Source organism: Siphateles boraxobius, unplaced genomic scaffold (assembly GCF_051911475.1).
Source record: "Siphateles boraxobius isolate OS27281-9 unplaced genomic scaffold, OSU_SipBor_1 26, whole genome shotgun sequence".
NCBI classification, from domain to species: domain Eukaryota; kingdom Metazoa; phylum Chordata; class Actinopteri; order Cypriniformes; family Leuciscidae; genus Siphateles; species Siphateles boraxobius.
The window spans coordinates 27,496,758-27,515,132 of record NW_027508876.1 but is presented as its reverse complement, the minus strand read 5'-3'; the positions used below and the strand labels follow the sequence as shown (position 1 = coordinate 27,515,132).

Here is an 18,375-nt window from a genome sequence, read left to right as displayed (position 1 = left end):
TTCTTTCTTCTGTGGAGCATGAGAGAAGATATTTGGAAGAATGTTGGTAAACAGTTTTGGTTCCCATTGACTCACATTGTATTTTTGTTCATGCAATGAAGGTCAACAGGAACCAAAACTGTTTGGTTACCAGCATAAATTCACAGAAGAAAAATTAATACTGGTTTGAACAACATGAGGGTAAGTAAATAATGACAATTAAAATTTTTGGATGGACTATCCCTTTAAAGCAGCTGGTTTGAGTTGGTCTCCCTAGCCTGACCAGCTGAAAAGTGGCCAAAACCTCTAAAACCACCAACAGAAGAGCCTGGCCAGACTGGGAGACCAGAAAAACAATTTAGGCTGGTTTAAGATGATTTCATTTTTCAGCAGGAAAGGGTACATAAAGGACAAAATGCAAAAAAAAGAATGAGTAAACAGCAAGATAATATACCTTAAGCCACGGTCACACTAGACTTTGAGCATGCGAAATTTCTTCGGACTCTGCAATGGTCATGACTTCACGGTATGAAGCGTCTTTTTCATAAACATGAATTCAACATTTAACAAGAAGTAATACACCAAAATAGTAAAAAAATATACAATCTACTCGACTTTACTGCAAAAATATTGTTCTTTTAATTCAGCCCAGAGGTCACGCCTTGACGCATCGATCTTCTACTAGTCACATGTCTTCACGTGATGCGAATTCGCAGGTGCGAGTTCACCAAACTTGAAAATTTAAACTTGAGTTTGCGTTTCCGGTCTGACCAAGCGGCAACCTCCGTGTCTCTCTCTTAAATCCAACACGGAAGTGACTTAAACTGCAATTCATCGACTGGCCACTAGTGTCAGGCTCCAAAAGAGAGTCAATCCCATAGACCCCCATGTTAAAATGCCTAACTTTACAGCAGAAATAAATGTGTTTACAGCCTGGTACAAAAAGTGGTTTTGGTCTATATTGCTAATTTTGCCCTTTGCCTTTTTATAACTCATCCGTTTAAATTATATTAAGCCTTTAAGTTCTAAGTTAAGTTCAATTAACCACTTTATTAATCCCACAAGGGGCAATTGCATTAGGGCAGTGACAGGTGGATTGCCGCAACCACTACTAGTAATTGTCACTACTAATCGTTTGTCTGCTGTCTTTTAGCAACATGTCACCTCAGATAATCCCGCCTCTTTGCCCATTTTGGTTATCCGGAAGTGACGTGTTGCCAAGATGGCGATGGCCGGCTCCACCCACTTTGGGCTTCAAAAATGCTCTTCAGAAACCTACGGGTGACGTCACGGACGTCCATATTTTTTTAGTCTATGGGTCTGATGCATTCGAATGGGTTTGAATGGAAGTCAGTGGAACGAAAAGTGCAGTGTGACTGGCCCTTAAGTCAGGTCAGATGCCATATTGAATTTACAATGGCAACTAAGAAGTCTATAAAGGTGCTAAGTCACGTAATTTCCACAATTCACAACTTTCAAAACTGTTTTATGGAGTTTTTGTCTACCAAATAGTTTTTTCCCCCAGAAAGACATTTCGTCAGCTGAACAATCAGTGTGTTATTAAACAATTTTGTACAATCCAAACTTCTATCCTTCAAAGCCTAATTTTCATTCCTGTCAAAAATTAAATATGGCACTACCGTTATTAAAGTCTATAACGTAAATGACAGAAAGTGATAGAAGACCTTAAAGGGATAGTTCACCCAAAAATGAAATTAGCCCATGATTTACTCAACCTCAAGTCATCCTAGGTGTAGCCTATATGACATTCTTCTTTCAGACGAATACAATCAAAGTTATATTAAAAATGTCCTGGCTCTTCCAAGCTTTATAATGGCAGTGAATGTTTGTTTCTGTTTTGAAGTCCATAAAAGTGCATCCATCCATCATAAAAGTGCATCTATCTATCAATAAAAAGTACTCCACACAGCTCTGTGGGGTTAAAAAGGCCTTCTTAAGCGAAGCGTTGCGTTTTTGTAAGAAAAATATCCATATTTAACACGTTACAAAGTAAAATTCTAGCTTCCGGCCAAACAAAGTCTACTTACGCCCAAAGCGCAACTTACGCCACTTGTGACATCAGAAGTAGCGTAGTGCGTCATGGCGTAGCGTAAACAGCAGTAGTACGTCGCATTACTCGCATAAGTTGCACATTAGGTGTAAGTGGAATCTGTATGTTTGTTTGGCTGGAAGCTTGTTATTTTACTTTATAAGGTTTAAAATAGGGATATTTTTCTTACACTAAAGTATCGCTTTGCTTCAGAAGGCCTTTTTTAACCCCCCGGAGCCGTGTGGAGCACTTTTATGATGGATAGATGCACTTTTATCGTATTTAAAACAGAAACTGCCATTATGAAGCTTGGAAGAGCCAGGACATTTTTTAAATATAACTCCGATTGTATTCGTCTGAAAGAAGAATGTCATATACACATAGGATGACTTGAGGGTGAGTAAATCATGGGCTAATTTTCATTTTTGGGTGAACTATCTCTTTAAGTTGCAATAGACATGATATGTATTCCAAAACTCTCCTCATCTTATAGCTCCCCATCTACAGTATATTAAAGTCTGGCAGCCCCTCACATGTTCCCGTCTGGTGCAGTGGTGCCCCATCAGGACATGAAGGGAACTGCACCGATGCAGAGTGCTGCAGTCGCCTCCCCTTTGCAGTGACACCACACACACACTCTCTCTCTCTCTCTCTCTCTCTCTCTCTCTCTCTCTCTCTCTCTTCCCTGATCTGATCTTTGCGCCAACAATTTCAACCATTCTATCGAGACATTCATCAAAAACGCACACCGTCCCACGTCTTCCTCTCCCTCCTTCAAAGGTCAAAACATTAGATCCACTGATGCAGAAAGAAATATGTGCAGACAGACAGATAGAGAAAGAGAGAGCACGTTAAAAGGACATTTTCCCTGCCTGCTAGCAGTCTTAATTTTCATTCATTTTCGACGTGCTACAGACCGCAGTGGAAAGCAGACTCCATATTGTCTGCTTCAGCTGCTGTGTAGGAAAGCGTTTCCTTCCTTAAGGGCAAACTATCATTCTGGGCTACCTGTGAGCACACATAGAAGCCCATTATCCTCCAAACAAAAGAGCGCGGAACTGCGCCATTGGCTGCCAGCGGAGCTCTTCCTCTTTTTGGAAACGTGTGCTGCACACTAACCTTTTTATTACATTTTACGAAGTAAACTGCTCGTAAACGTGCTTTATGACTAGAATTATCAGTAAGATATAAATTTTATATCCAGATTACATTGAAAGTAAACATTTCAAAATAATCAAAAGATCTAACTATGCTTTGGTAATCATAAAAAGTGAATTAAGATATTTTGTGTGGTTGAGAGAGGATGAATAATAATCATAAATGGACACAGAGCTGCAAAAATGTTAAAGTTGAAAATAGAATATACATAACAAACAAACTCCTACAGAAGTATTTTAGGTTTCAAAAATTATATGATCAATAAGTTAAAACGACATGTTTTTACATTTCTTTAACTCATCAAAATAAGTTTAGCAATTTTATACTTTTTTTTATAGCCTAATTATACAAGATTCAGCTCATTTAAAAAAAATCAGTTTAATGTAATTTAAATTCAAATGACTTAAAGATTCAAGTTGGCACTTAAAAACGTATGGCAGCAACTTTCTTTTTCAGTGTAGCTACCTTTGACTGTCAATGGCAACAGAAGTTGTGTATTAAACAGAAATCTAAGCCTGCATAACCAGAGACTGAAAATATAAGGGATTACGAGAAATATGAAACGAGTAAGAGGTCAAAGTTGCTAAATGAGGAAAGTGTATCATTTTACAGCAGTGTAACCCCTTCCTCACCTCTGCGTCTGAGAGCTCAGCTCTTTCTCAAGTTTAACAGCAATTACAGCAAAGTGTCTGAAGAGAGAGAGACAGAGAATTTATTAGCGGACTAGCAGAGGGGGGGCACAGTGACATCATCACTTAAATGCCAACAGACCCTTCAGAACTTCACAAGGACTGTCTCGACTGAAATACAGCCAGTTTACTTAGCAGTATAAAAGACAAGGTTCTTTAACTACTGCAAACTTGCAAAAAATGTAAACCGAAAGAATAAAACTGGTTGGGTTTTATTGAATCAGTGTTCTGAATCCAACAAACCAACTATTGAAATGTTACCGTTTAGTTGCTAAAAACTGATATATTTCTGTAACTTAGGTTTAACAATTATATAAGATCTACTTGCTTATAAAGAACAATAATAAATAATAAATATGACCACATCATTTCAGCATTTCAGCGTGTAACTCTGCAGTACAGAGCTTTTTACACTGCCCACGGATCAATCGACCCTAATATAGCAGACAATATTTTATACCAACTAAAACAGAGCGAATACTTCAAGAAGTCTACAGTTTTAATGTCGAAAGTAGCACAACTGTCTTCAACAGTGATAATAATCAGTATTGTTTCTTGAGCAGCAAATCAGCATTTTAGAGAAATTTCTGAAGGATCATGTGACACTGAAGACTGGAGTAATGATGCTGAAAATTCAGCTTTGATCACAGGAATAAATTACATGTTAAAATAGATTCACAATATTACTGTTATTGTTGTATTTTTGATCCAGAAAAATTAAGTCCCTGTGAGCAGAAGAGACTTCTTTCAAAAAAATAAAAATAAATGACTGAGCATTATATCAATACAATCTCACTTATGATTGTCCAAACAGACTAAAACACAAAAGCCTAACTATTTTTTGACTGCTTATTTACAGAAGAACAGATAAAAGTGGGAGAGAATTGGGAATAATATTGAAATACTTAAGCTATATTAATCACAACTTACTTTAATTCAATCAAGTGTAATTCTAAAACTGTATTTCACTCAAAAGTCATAAGTAGAACTGCATTAATAAAAGTAGCAGACGTTCCAATAGATCTGATTCCATTAGCTCGGTGTGTGATTTTATTTAAGAGCAAATGCCTATTTAACTTGGAGGAATAAGGATATAAAGCATGTATCATGTATCCTGATGCATCCCATTTCTGCCCTCTTCCATGCTTTTATTTCACGAGTTCACACAAGCTCTGCTCTTTTGTCCGTTTCTCTCTCTCAGTCTCTCCCTGATTACTCATCCCTGCAGAAAAGACATGACACTGGTTATCCACGGTTCTGCCTTGCACTCGGGCCAATAGGTGAAAATGATCCCGAGCAATCCTATTCCACCTTTAAATCCTCATAAATCTGGTTATGTGAGGACATACGCTCAAATAGACTGTGCAAAACATGTGGACATGCATGTAGTGTGTCCCGCATCTCATTTCACACACCTGCCCGTGTGCCATGATATCCCACACAAATGCTGTTAATGCTATTCCACATCAATGCTGGTGTGGCCGGTTTCAGCATCAATGCATTCACGTACCATGAACGCACCAACATTAAAGCAGCACAAAACAATACTTGTTGAATGTTGTGAAAGTAATGCTCACCTATAAAACACCCTGAAACCATTAAACACTAGTGGAAACATATGATAAATAGACAGAAATTGAGTTTATTTAATCCCATAACAGAAAATTGCATGCAACATCAAGCACAATATACAGATATTTAGTACACTACAGACACAGTGTAGACATCTATACTAAACAGCATACTCACTTCACCTGGGTTGAGTTCAGATCATATGTTAATCCATAAGCATAACCCGATGCTTTTCTCAGATCACGACATGTATGCTCCAGTTTTCCTCGAATGTTTTTAGTGCTGATAATTAAGAGAGTAGTAAATAAGATCATTAACACTAATGGAAACAACACACACTCTATTATAGTGTATGTTACACCATCCTCCCCTTCATAGGCTGCTTGCACTAAATAATTTCACCACCCTAATTTGATCTTGCTGCTCCCTGGCGCGTGCGAACAGGTTTTCCCAGTGGACGAGAAGAATGATGATGATGTTGGTGGTGATTTTTGCGCCGTTTTAAATCGCCCTCCTGATGTCTAATGCAAGCGGTTCATGTTTCAGACAGACGACACACACACGCACACACACATTCACGCGCACACACACACTCACGGCTCATGGTGGAACTGCACCTTGCTCGTTTATTTATTTAATAATTTTTTTCTTTCTTTCAGATGTCACGCGTGGGCGGTGGGAGGACTCACGCGAGTTCGGTAGGTGATTGTGACGTGACGCGCACGCGAAGAACGGAGATCGCGCGTGGAGATTCATCCAAAAAATTAGTCAATATTTGAAAGACACGTCGACGTTCACAGACTGTAAATATGAATTTTTTTGTGTACAAATGATTGAGACCTGTAGGCATGGTTCTAGGAAAATGCATCTATTTTACTCTACTTTTATATTTAATAATAATAGTTATAAAAAAATCTTCATTATCAATATGATTTAAAATGTGCCCTTTAGATTTAGGTATGTCCCGATTATAACTAAAGGCGAATGATTTACGTGATGCAGAGGGAATCCCGGAATCCAGTCATGAAAATGGAATTTACATAACGCAGAAGATGTCACGTAAAACACGCAAAATGATGGATGGATGAATACATTGAAAGTAGAACCGTGCAATAATTCCAATCGCGACATGGTCTGTGAATATTTAAGCGCAAAAATACTGCTATAACCTGCTTGTACTGCGTTTCTGTGTGAATCGGTGTGAATGAGCTGCTCCGCTTGGTCTAAGTTACTACATAGGCTACTCAAGTACTGTACATGCTGTTTTCAGCGTCTCACAAACAATTTGAGGACATGAATACATGAACATTTCCAGAGCTGCTCTGAGAGAACGCCTATTGACCATTTTCACCATTTTATTTGAGAAAACCCATTGTCAAATACACTTTGAAACAGGTCTTCACAACAACCCGTCGAAATAAAAGTTTGGTTTAACTAGGAGAAATTATGACAGAAAAGTATTACTATTGTAGGCATACAATAGAACATACTCCTCAAAATAAAAATAATAATAATAACAACAACAACAACAATAATAATACAATTTATTTAAACATTATTTAAGGAATATATTTTTTGTCCAATGTTTAATTTAGTAAATCTTTTTTTGCAGCTCTTCCCCAAAAAATAAAAGGACACAAATTAAAATTTTCATTTGATTACCACCGTTTTTGATAATATATTTGGATTAAATCATAAAAAGAAACATTAATTTTCTGAATAAATACATTTCATAGGACTATATTATTCTTAAACATTTTACTAAATTATTAATGTTAAAAATAAGTTGTTAATCTAATTCATTATCAATTATTGAATTTAATTGATTCGTTATATTGAAATTTTAATAAACAAAACAAACAAATGGTTTCAAGTTTGTTATAATAAAAGCATTGGTTCAACCCCCCAAAAACTGTTTTCTTTAATTTAACTGTCATTTTAACTGATGATAATAATAATAACCATAATTTAATAATACCGTTTATTTATTTAATAATTGATTAATACTGTAAACCGTGATATTTTCTGAGACGTTATCATACTGTGGAAATCTCATATCATTACAACCCTACACGGGCGAGCCCCCCACCCCACCCCGCAGTTAAAAAAGTAACTCAGTAACTTTTACGTGAGTAAATTTTAAATGAGCTAATTTTTACTTTTACTTGAGTAGATTTTTAGACCGGTAATTTTACTTGTACTTAAGTAAAATTTCATTGAAGTAGTAGTACTTTTACTTAAGTAGAATATTTTATTACTCTTTCCACCTCTGTTTAAAGGGGTCATATAATGCGATTTCTTGTTTTCCGTTTTCATTAGTGTTATGGCTGTTTGTGCATGTGTAAGATCTGCAGATTTACAAAGCTCAAAGTCTCAAACCCAAAGAGGTATTGTTTGTAAAAGTCAGGGCCGTTGCCAGAACATATAGAATGGGGGGCATTTCATTTTCATGGGGGGGGCACACTCTTTATTATCTACAAAACAGAAAGTCACAAAAACAATAACATCCCCTATTTAATCTAATATAACTGAAATAGACCAAATTCTATATTTAAACAACACCAAAACACAAAATATTAAGTTTCTGATCATTGGCGGAGGGTGAACCAACACCATGAGGATATGCGCTTCCCCTTTAAAAACATTTACTAGGCTAGATGTCACCGGGGTGACAAAGGCAGGCGGAACCTTTTAATCACGGCCGGGTTTCCGAGGGGAGGGATTTCCGGTGTGGGACCCGGAAGACTCCAGTTCCGGAAAACTCCGAGCAGAGACGGAGGATGATTAGTTGATACAAAACAGGTGCGGGAGAGGATGATTGCGATCACGATTGGGACGCGTTGTCAGTTGGGAAGGATAAAAGGACATTTCATCTTCAACGAAGGGAGGAAGGAGAGAGGAATAGCGGCGGGAGATATTCGGGTGAATCTGGAGATGTGGAGAGGAGAACTGTGGCGGATAAGAGATAAGTGCTGTTGATGTTTGGAGTGAGAAATGAGAAATCTGGTGGAGGACGTGATGAGAAGATAAGTGCTGTTGATGTTAGGACTGTGATATGAGAAATCTGTTTGGAGGATGTGATGAGGCTGCATGAAGTGTAATTTTGTCTTTTTGGAGGAAGTTGAATGCCCCACGCTCCATTGGAAAAAGTCCAAGAGATTGTGAGAGGTGCAGTGGACCAGACCCCCTGTCTCCGCCCTAGTTTGTGAGTGACGAGACTTTGCAGTGTTGTTCATTAATGTAAAAACGTGTGCAGATTTGTGCGAGTTGCAGTTGAGCACGAGTGGAGGTGTAATGCAGTGACATTGGGGAAGCGGTCCTGGCTGTGGAGACATCGTCCGCGACTCGTTGGATGGAGACCGTTGGAAGAAGTCATCTAGTGGTGAAATTCTCCTTTTCTCCTCTTTAATCGTTACGGGGCATTGTGAAGTGTTCGCTTTGCTGTGGAAACCTAATCTTCTCTCTGTCTGAGCCCTGTGAATGGAACTAGCTTTGCTGTGGAATCCTCATCTTCTCTCTGTCTGAGCCCTGTGAATGGAACTAGCTTTGCTGTGGAATCCTCATCTTCTCTCTGTCTGAGCCCTGTGAATGGAGCTAGCTTTGCTGTGGAATCCTCATCATCTCTCTGTCTGAGCCCTGTGAATGGAGCTAGCTTTGCTGTGGAATCCTCATCTCTCTCTGTCTGCCGGAGCCTTGTGAGTAGAACCAGCTTCGCTGTGGAATCCTCATCTTCTCTCTGTCCGAGCCCTGTGAATGGAACTAGCTTTGCTGTGGAAACCTCATCTTCTCTCTGTCTGAGCCCTGTGAATGGAGATAGCTTTGCTGTGGAATCCTCATCTTCTCTCTCTCTGTCTGCCGGAGCCTTGTGAGTAGAACCAGCTTCACTGGGGAATCCTCATCTTCCCTCTGTCTGAGCCCTGTGAATGGAACTAGCTTTGCTGTGGAAACCTCATCTTCTCTCTGTCTGAGCCCTGTGAATGGAACTAGCTTTGCTGTGGAGTCCTCATCTTCTCTCTGTCTGAGCCCTGTGAATGGAACTAGCTTTGCTGTGGAACCTCATCTTCTCTCTGTCTAAGCCCTGTGAATGGAGCTAGCTTTGCTGTGGAATCCTCATCTTCTCTCTGTCTGAGCCCTGTGAATGGAGCTAGCTTTGCTGTGGAATCCTCATCTTCTCTCTCTGTCTGCCGGAGCCTTGTGAGTAGAACCAGCTTCACTGTGGAATCCTCATCTTCTCTCTGTCTGAGCCCTGTGAATGGAACTAGCTTTGCTGTGGAAACCTCATCTTCTCTCTGTCTGAGCCCTGTGAATGGAACTAGCTTTGCTGTGGAATCCTCATCTTCTCTCTGTCTGAGCCCTGTGAATGGAACTAGCTTTGCTGTGGAATCCTCATCTTCTCTCTGTCTGAGCCCTGTGAATGGAGCTAGCTTTGCTGTGGAATCCTCATCTTCTCTCTCTGTCTGCCGGAGCCTTGTGAGTAGAACCAGCTTCACTGTGGAATCCTCATCTTCCCTCTGTCTGAGCCCTGTGAATGGAACTCGCTTTGCTGTGGAAACCTCATCTTCTCTCTGTCTGAGCCCTGTGAAGAGAAAGACAGTTCTGCTGTGAATCCGAGAGAAACAGTTCTGCGGGTAATTCTTACCTGTCCTCTACCTGTCTGAGCTCTGAGAGGAGAGCCAGTCCTGTGGCTGATTCCGTATTCCTCTCCGTCCACCCGAATCCTGTGAAGAGAGACAGTTCTGCTGTGAATCCGAGAGAAACAGTTCTGCTGATAATTCTTACCTGTCCTCTACCTGTCTGAGCCCCGAGAGGAGAGCCAGTCCTGTGGCTGATTCCGTATTCCTCTGTCCACCCGAATCCTGTGAAGAGAGACAGTTCTGCTGTGAATCCGAGAGAAACAGTTCTGCTGATAATTCTTACCTGCCCTCTACCTGTCTGAGCCCCGAGAAGAGAGCCAGTCTTGTGGCTGATTCCGTACTCCTCTCCGTCTAGCCGAATCCTGGGAAGAGAGAGACAGTTCTGCTGTGAATCCGAGAGAAACAGTTTCGCTGATAACTCTTACCGGTTCTCTGCCTGCCTGTGCCCCGAGAAAAGAGCCAACTCTGTGCTGATTCCGTACTCCTCTCCGTCCACCCGAATCCTGTGAAGAGAAAGACAGTTCTGCTGTGAATCCGAGAGAAGCAGTTCCGCTGATAATTCTTACCTGTTCCTTGCCTGCCAGAGTCCTGAGAAGGACCAGTTATACGGCTGAAACCTCACCTTCCTCCAGTTGGCTTGAGGTTGCTTTTACTTAATTTATTCAATAAAGATTCTGTGTTTTTCTACATTACTTTGCCTCTGTGTCCTCTGTGGTGTTGGCTCCTCGCGGTGGTACGTGAGTCGGGGGCTGGGACGGCCGGTCATCTGGCGTCCACTCCTCCCCCGACCCGGTGACATATATGCAGGATTTGACATGGCAGAAAGCTCGCAAAGAGCGCCTATTTTATTATCTTTAAAAAGCGGTTATACAACTTCATCGCGATCTCACAAAGTTCCTAGGCTATCAGTAAAGCTGATACACAATAATGCCTTATTTACATAGCCTAACTGCTTATTATAACGAGAGGATTTGCACGCGCGTAAACTAATCCACTCACCGCTCAAAACACCGGAGTTTAGCCAATATTCTTTTATTACGGAGAAAACTGATCCTAGACCAGCATTTATGGACAGCTTTTCCCTCTAAAAGCAATCAGAAGTATATGGAAGCTTGTTTTCGCCCCGGAATAAAAAAAAAGTAAAAGATAATTGCGACTTTTTATCTCACGATTCTCACATGGATTTCTCTCAATTCAGAGTTTTTCTCCCAATTCTGACTTTATAACACGCAAATGTGACTGTATATCACTCAACTCTGACTTTATAATGTACCATTTTGATTTTATATCACGCAATTCTGAGAAAAATTACCTTTTTTTTACGTGGAAACAGTAGGCTGTTTTTAGCAGGCAAATTAATCAGAAAATTCGACAAGCCCGCTTGGCCAGGGGAAGGTAAGCCTTGCGCAGAGCCTTACACGCTCCCGACTAATTTTCATATTTCTGAAGACAATGTGTTATTTAAAGTTACATAGATTAGTGCAGCTGTGTGCTAAATGCTGCTGACGACATTTCGTTATGGAATACGTGGATACGTTTTTTTGCTCTCAATAGTTTGCTCAATGACCATATGATTAGGGGGGCACGTTGTGTCATCTGGGGGGGCACGGCCCCCTAATGCCCCCCCTTGGCGACGGGCCTGGTAAAAGTTAAAGGATTAGTTCACTTTTTAAAAAACTTTTGCTGATAGTTTACTCACCCCCATTTCATCCAATATGTCCATGTCTTTCTTTCTTCAGTCGAAAAGAAATTAAGGTTTTTGATGAAAACATTCTAGGAGTTTTGCATTCTTTCGCAGAGGCAATATTATAGTCTATGAGGCTCATCCGAGACGTGATCTTTGCTGGTTGAAAACTTTATATAATGGACTTCATGGGGTACCAAACGGTCAAAGGTCCAAATGACAGTTTCAGTGCAGCTTCAAATGGCTTTAAACGACAGCAGACGATGCATAAGGGTGTTATCTTGCGAAACGATCAGTCATTTCAAAAATAAATAAAAAAGTTTAAGTTTTATAAGCACAAATGCTCACCTTGCTCTGTTATGTGATGCGCGTTCGTGACTCTCCTGTTCGAACTCGTTCATCAAAATGAACGAATCTTTTTTCGAGTCATTTCGTTCATTCAACGAACGAAATGACTCGAAAAAAGATTTGTTAATTTTGAACGAGTCTTTTTTTGAGTCATTTCGTTCATTCAACGAACGAAATGACTCGAAAAAAGATTTGTTCATTTTGATGAACGAGTTCGAACAGCATCACGAACGTGCATCACAGAACAGAGCAAGGCGAGCATTTGTGCTTATAAAACTTAAACTTTTATTTATTTTTTAAATGACCGATCGTTTCGCAAGATAAGACTCTTATGCATCGTCTGGTTTCGTTTAAAGCCATTTGAAGCTGCACTGAAACTGTCATTTGGACCTTGGACCGTTTGGTACCCCATGAAGTCCATTATATGGAGAAAAATCCTAGAATGTTTTCATCAAAAACCATAATTTATTTTAGACTGAAGAAAGAAAGACATGGACATCTTGGATGACATGGGGGTGAGTAAATTATCTGTTGCCTGTTGCCCTTTGGACTGAGTCTATTATCTTTCAATAAACTGTGAACTTGCACTTGCTTCCGAAGTTTATTCGTGACAGAACGATCTGACCCAAGATGGAAGCAGCGAGTGGCACTTCAGAAAGCTTGGAGGATTTCGTCAACCACAGCAGACAGCGAATGGCGAATCAAGAAAGAAACATCAACGACACAGCTTGCGCTGTTCAGGCGTTAGTGACGCAGGTGTCCGGGCTCACCCAGCAAGTCCAACAGCTGTGCATTCCCACTGCGCCGGTCCCACCGCCGATTCCCCAAATACCACCAGTGGACCCCTCCCAGTCAGAGCCCCGCTTACCAGCTCCGGAGACATACTCAGGTGAACTCAATTTTTGTCTAGCTTTTCTAACTAGATGCTCCATGCATTTCTCTCTACAACCTAGAACCTTCCGTGAGGAAATAGCCAAGGTGGCGTTTGTATTGATGCTATTGACTGGGAGAGCGGTGCTATGGGGAACGGCGGTGTGGGAGAACCAGGACGACTGCTGCACCTCTTTCCAAGCGCTCTCCGCCGAAATGAAACGTGTCTTTGACCGGGCATTGGCGGGCAGAGAAGCAGCCAGAATGCTGGCAGATTTACGGCAAGGACAACGATCCGTATCGGACTTCTCTATTGAGTTTCGGACTCTAGCGGCGGAGACCCAATGGAACGAGGAGGCGCAGTGGGATATGTTCCTGCATGGGTTGGCTGACCGCGTCCAAAAGGAGATTTATGCCATGGACTTACCTCCCAGACTCAACGATTTAATCGCTCTAGCATTGAGAGTGGACGCCAGGCTGTCTCGAGTGGATCAGAGAGTACCCAATTACCATTCTTCAGCGGTATCCGTGGGTCAACGCGCTAGAGGTGGGGACGCGGTCAGCCCCGTCTTCGATCCCGAGCCCATGCAGGTGGGTCGAGCCCGGCTTCCCCGGGGGGAGAAGGAAAGGCGGAGATCCCAGGGCCTTTGCATGTACTGTGAAGAAACGGGACACTTCGCCTATAACTGCCTGTTAAAAGGCCCAGCCCGATAGTAAGTATGAGGCTACTATCGGGTGGGATCTCCGCCGAGAAGACCTCATTCACATCAACTCTCCTTCCGGGTAGACTCCGATGGTCCAACCACTGTCACGACTGTCACGCACTTCTCGACTCGGGCGCCGAAGGTAACTTCATGGATCACACCTTTGCACTCAACCACCAAGTTCCCCTCAAACCCCTCACCCATCAGATTGCAGTACACGCCCTCAATGGTCAAGAACTCCCCACTATATCTTTGGTCACTGAAGACATCACATTCATCACGTCAGGCAACCACTCCGAAACCATCTCCTTTTACATCCTGGACACTCCGCTTGCACCCATCGTTCTTGGTCACCCATGGCTCACTCGTCACAACCCCAAAATAGACTGGCAGCTCAGATCAGTAGCGGCGTGGAGTAGTTTTTGTCATAAGTCCTGTCTTGTGTCTGCCTGTCCGTCTGTTTCTGTTCATGTATTGCAGGAGGAGACAGTGGATTTATCTAACGTACCCACGGAGTATCGGGATCTGAAGGAGGTGTTCAGTAGGTCTCGGGCTGATTCCTCCACATCGTCCCTATGACTGTGCTATAGAGTCACTGCCAGGTACGTCTCCGCCTAAGGGCAAATTATATTCACTCTCTGTTCCTGAGAGAGAGGTCATGGAGAAATACATTTCTGATTCTCTAGCAACGGGATTCATCCGCCCTTCCTCTTCTCCAGCGGGGCCGGGATTCTTTTTTGTGGGGAAGAAAGATGGATTATTGCGACCTTGTATTGATTACCGGGGGGTTGAACAACATCACGGTAAAGAACACTTATCCTTTGCCGCTGATGTCTTCAGCCTTCGAGAGGTTGCAAGGAGCATCTATCTTCACGAAATAGGATTTAAGAAATGCTTATCATTTGGTCCGCATCAGGGAGGGGGATGAGTGGAAGACCGCTTTTAACACCCCTAGGGTGCACTTTGAATATTTGGTTATGCCTTTCGGCCTTTCCAACTCCCCAGCGGTCTTCCAAGCACTTATCAATGACATTTTGCAAGACATGTTCGATCAATTCATATATGTCTACCTGGATGATATATTGATTTTTTCATCGTCTCTCCAGGAGCACGTGCAACACATCCGACAAGTGCTTCAGAGGTTGCTAGAGAATGGGCTTTTTGTCAAGGCGGAGAAATGCGTGTTTCATGCACAGTCTGTTCCTTTCCTAGGACACATCATCCCGGTTGAGGGAATGCGCATGGATCCTGACAAAGTTAAGGCTGTGGTAATTTGGCCAAGTCCAGATTCCTGTAAGGCCCTACTGAGGTTTCTTGGGTTCGCCAATTTTTACCGGCGTTTTATTCGCATTTTCAGCCGACTAGCCACGCCTCTGACCGCCTTGACCTCCCCCAGAATGACGATGGCTGCGTTTGCCAAACTGAAGGGTTGCTTTGTTTCAGCCCCCATCCTGATAACCCCTGATCCATCAAGTCAGTTCGTGGTGGAGGTCGACGTGTCAGAGGTGGGGGTAGGTGCAGTGTTATCCCAGCGCTCTCCTTCATACGACAAGATGCACCCTTGCGCGTTTTTTTCCCATCGTTTACCCCTGCCGAAAGCAATTATGACATTGGCAACAGAGAGTTGTTGGCGATCAAGCTAGCATTTGAGGAGTGGCGCCACTGGTTAGAAGGGTCGGGGGTGCCTTTTATCGTGTGGACCGACCACAAGAATTTGGAGTACATTCGTACAGCTAAAAGACTTAATTCCAGGCAGGCTCGGTGGGCTCTTTTTTTTGGACGTTTTGATTTTACTCTCTCGTACCGCCCGGGTTCTAAAAACATCAAACCCGATTCTTTATCGCGCATTTTTGACCGTTCCGATCGCCCGTCTACTCCCGAGTGCATTTTACCAGAGAGCCTATTTATCTCTACACTCACATGGGAGGTCGAATCGAAGGTCAAGAAGGACTTAGAAGGGGTAACGCCCTCGACTTGTTGCCAACCGAACCGTTTGTTCGTGCCGGAGAGTTTACGGTCCAGCGTTATTCAGTGAGGACACTGTTCCAATGTGGCTTGTCATCCGGGAGTTAATCGTACTATGTTTTTAGTCAAGCAGCGATTCTGGTGGCCCCTCATGGCTCGTGATGTTCACAATTTTGTATTGGCCTGCTCAGTGTGTGCCACGGGTAAAACTTCCAATCGACCTCCAGATGGGTTACTTCAACCGCTGTCTGTACCTTCGAGACCCTGGTCCCATATCGCACTAGATTTTATCACCGCCCTCCCACCCTCCCAGGGCCACACGGTAGTTTTGACCGTGCTGGACCGGTTCTCGAAGGCTGCCCATTTCATTCCCTTGCCCAAATTACCTTCAGCCAAGGAGACAGCGTTGATTTTCGTTGACCACGTCTTTCGGATTCATGGCCTCCCGACAGACGTGGTTTCTGACAGGGGACCCCAATTTGTGTCCAAATTTTGGCAAGAATTTTGTAAACTTCTGGGGGCGACTGTCAGTCTGTCCTCTGGGTTCCATCCCCAGAGCAATGGTCAGACTGAGCGAGCCAACCAGGATTTGGAGCGAACGTTGCGATGTTTAGTGTTCAAGAATCCTTCCTCTTGGAGTCAGCAACTGTCTATGGTGGAGTACGCCCACAACAGGTTGCCAGTGTCATCCACGGGCCTATCACCATTTGAGTGTAGCGTATGTTACCAGCCACCTATTTTTAATAGTCTGGAATCCGAAGTCGCGGTCCCCTCCGCCCACGCCTTTGTCCAGAGGTGTCACCGCACTTGGACTAGAGCCCGTGAGACTCTACTCCAGGTGGGGGCGCGCACCAAGGCCAAAGCCGATCGCCACAGGCGGAGGCCTCCCGTATACGGCGTCGGTTCTAAAGGGTGGCTTTCTACCAAGGACATTGCTCTCCGCTCCGTTTCGAATAAGCTCGCACCTAAATTCATTGGCCCGTTTTCTGTCACCAAGATCATTAGTCCGGTGACAGTCCGCCTTAATCTTCCTCCAGTGTACAGGAGGATTCACCCCATCTTTCATGTATCTAAAATTAAGCCCGTTTTTTTTGCTCGCATTGATCCGCCAATAAACTGTGAACTTGCACTTGCTTCCGAAGTTTATTCGTGACAAATAAGGCGTAACTTTTATTCTCGCTGTATTATTGTTGAGCCAGCGCTGCCATGTCGTGGAGACGCTGTGGTTTTCGTTTTGAAAGCCAAACTACTTTGTTTGGCTTTCCAAAAGAAGGCACACTTAGAACACAGTGGTTTAGCTTTATTTACTGTTCCAGAACAGTACAACTAAAATATTCGACTGTGTGCTGCAAATTTTTCGGAGGACTGTTTCCAGAACCTGGGAGAGTACGCTACAAGGCCGGCTGTGCACAAAGGCTGATTCTAAAAAAGTGAGGCAATTCCATCTTTGCAAGTACAGTCTGGTGAGTCTGACTCACAGACACAGCCTGTAAGTATATTTTCATATTTTAAGAATTTGCTACTGACTATTCAAACACGAGTTTTGAGCAATATAGTCGCGCTTGTTAGTCGTTTCTACGATCACAAATCCAGACATGGTTTAATGTTTTCATAGTCCCTTAACACCATATACAACAATAACAATCATTTACTCAAAGAATTTTTCATGCTTACCATCCGATGAAAGCTTCCTGGATTCCTTTTTGTCTTGGTCAGTGAAGATATACAAATGTGTTTCTTTATGCTACTGAACTTTCTTTGTACAGCTGAAGTAAGATGAAAAATAATTGTCTTTATAAAATAAAAATGTATTTATACAAAAGAGAAATGTACTTGGTTACACAATAATCAAAAACTTTTAGCAAAATAATAAAAGGTTACAGATTATGATTCTTCAGCTAATCCCTTCCCAGGGCAGTCCTGGAGAACGGATGTACAACTTATTTCTTAAGCAGTTCAATCAAGCAACTTGAGATCATCAGGTTATAAAATAGCGCAGGCAGAATTGAGCAAAAAATGATCTAAAGAAACCCAATTCTCTCTAGAGATGCACACCAAAAAATGAACACACTTTTAATACACTTTTCCTGGGGTATATATACCCCAAAAGACAACGTACATTGTTCCTGTTTCGGTTGCTTTGTGTTTTTTCCAGATGAACAGAGGAACACCCGTCCCTGTGACATTAATGCTTATCTTGCAACTTGCAAACCGGCATGGATGCAGTTAGGCAATTCTTTTGTGTCTCGTATGTCTGAGTGTATTTGGAGGTACATTCAATTCCGTATTAAAATCTTCCACTACACCCCCTCTTGGACGTCTAAATACACTGTGGCGGGGGAGGCGTGGTTCAGCGAGGTCTGCGACGAGAGAGAGAGTGGACAGACGAGCGGCGGTAAGTAGGTCAAGTGCAAAATGACTGACACCTGTGTCTCGTTGCAGTAATTGGCGTGGGGAGACCGTATAAAGCAGACTGGAACCAGCGATCGAGGAGAGAGGAGGGCTGAGGTCTCGTGGGAAATGGAAAGAGGTCTTTATGACGAACCTGATCGAGTATCCTGAAAACTGTGAATGAGATTTCTGTTCGACGTGCGCATGTGGCGCCAGAGCTTTGAGTTATTAAATAAAATACCCACGAGTCTCAGCCAGCTGACCCCGGTCTCCTTCCTTCACACTCACACAACAAGGGACTTTATTACACTGGTGCCGAAACCCGGGAAGG

At 42.6% G+C, this 18,375-nt stretch overlaps 1 protein-coding gene and 1 non-coding gene across 12 annotated transcripts in view; one reads left to right on the top strand and one right to left on the bottom strand.

Annotated features, from left to right (window-relative positions):
* Nucleotides 1-17,438, bottom strand: part of kcnc3b (potassium voltage-gated channel, Shaw-related subfamily, member 3b) — a 69,496-nt gene extending 52,058 nt beyond the window's left edge. For 2 of the 11 annotated variants that reach the window (XM_077245319.1, XM_077245314.1), the window contains exon 1: nt 5,631-6,050. Coding sequence is in view for 4 of the 11 variants with exons in the window: in XM_077245317.1 (XP_077101432.1) it covers nt 5,626-5,762 (137 nt within the window). In the remaining 7 variants the exon portion in view is untranslated. Of the gene's footprint in view, nt 1-5,625; nt 6,146-17,327 lie in introns of those variants that run through there. The other 9 variants (XM_077245316.1, XM_077245312.1, XM_077245320.1 and 6 more) reach the window with 8 other exon arrangements.
* On the top strand, nt 11,869-12,011 carry LOC143752289 (U4 spliceosomal RNA). The gene has a single exon (XR_013207366.1). It is a non-coding gene; the product is annotated as a U4 spliceosomal RNA (small nuclear RNA).
* Nucleotides 17,439-18,375: the final 937 nt, after the last annotated feature.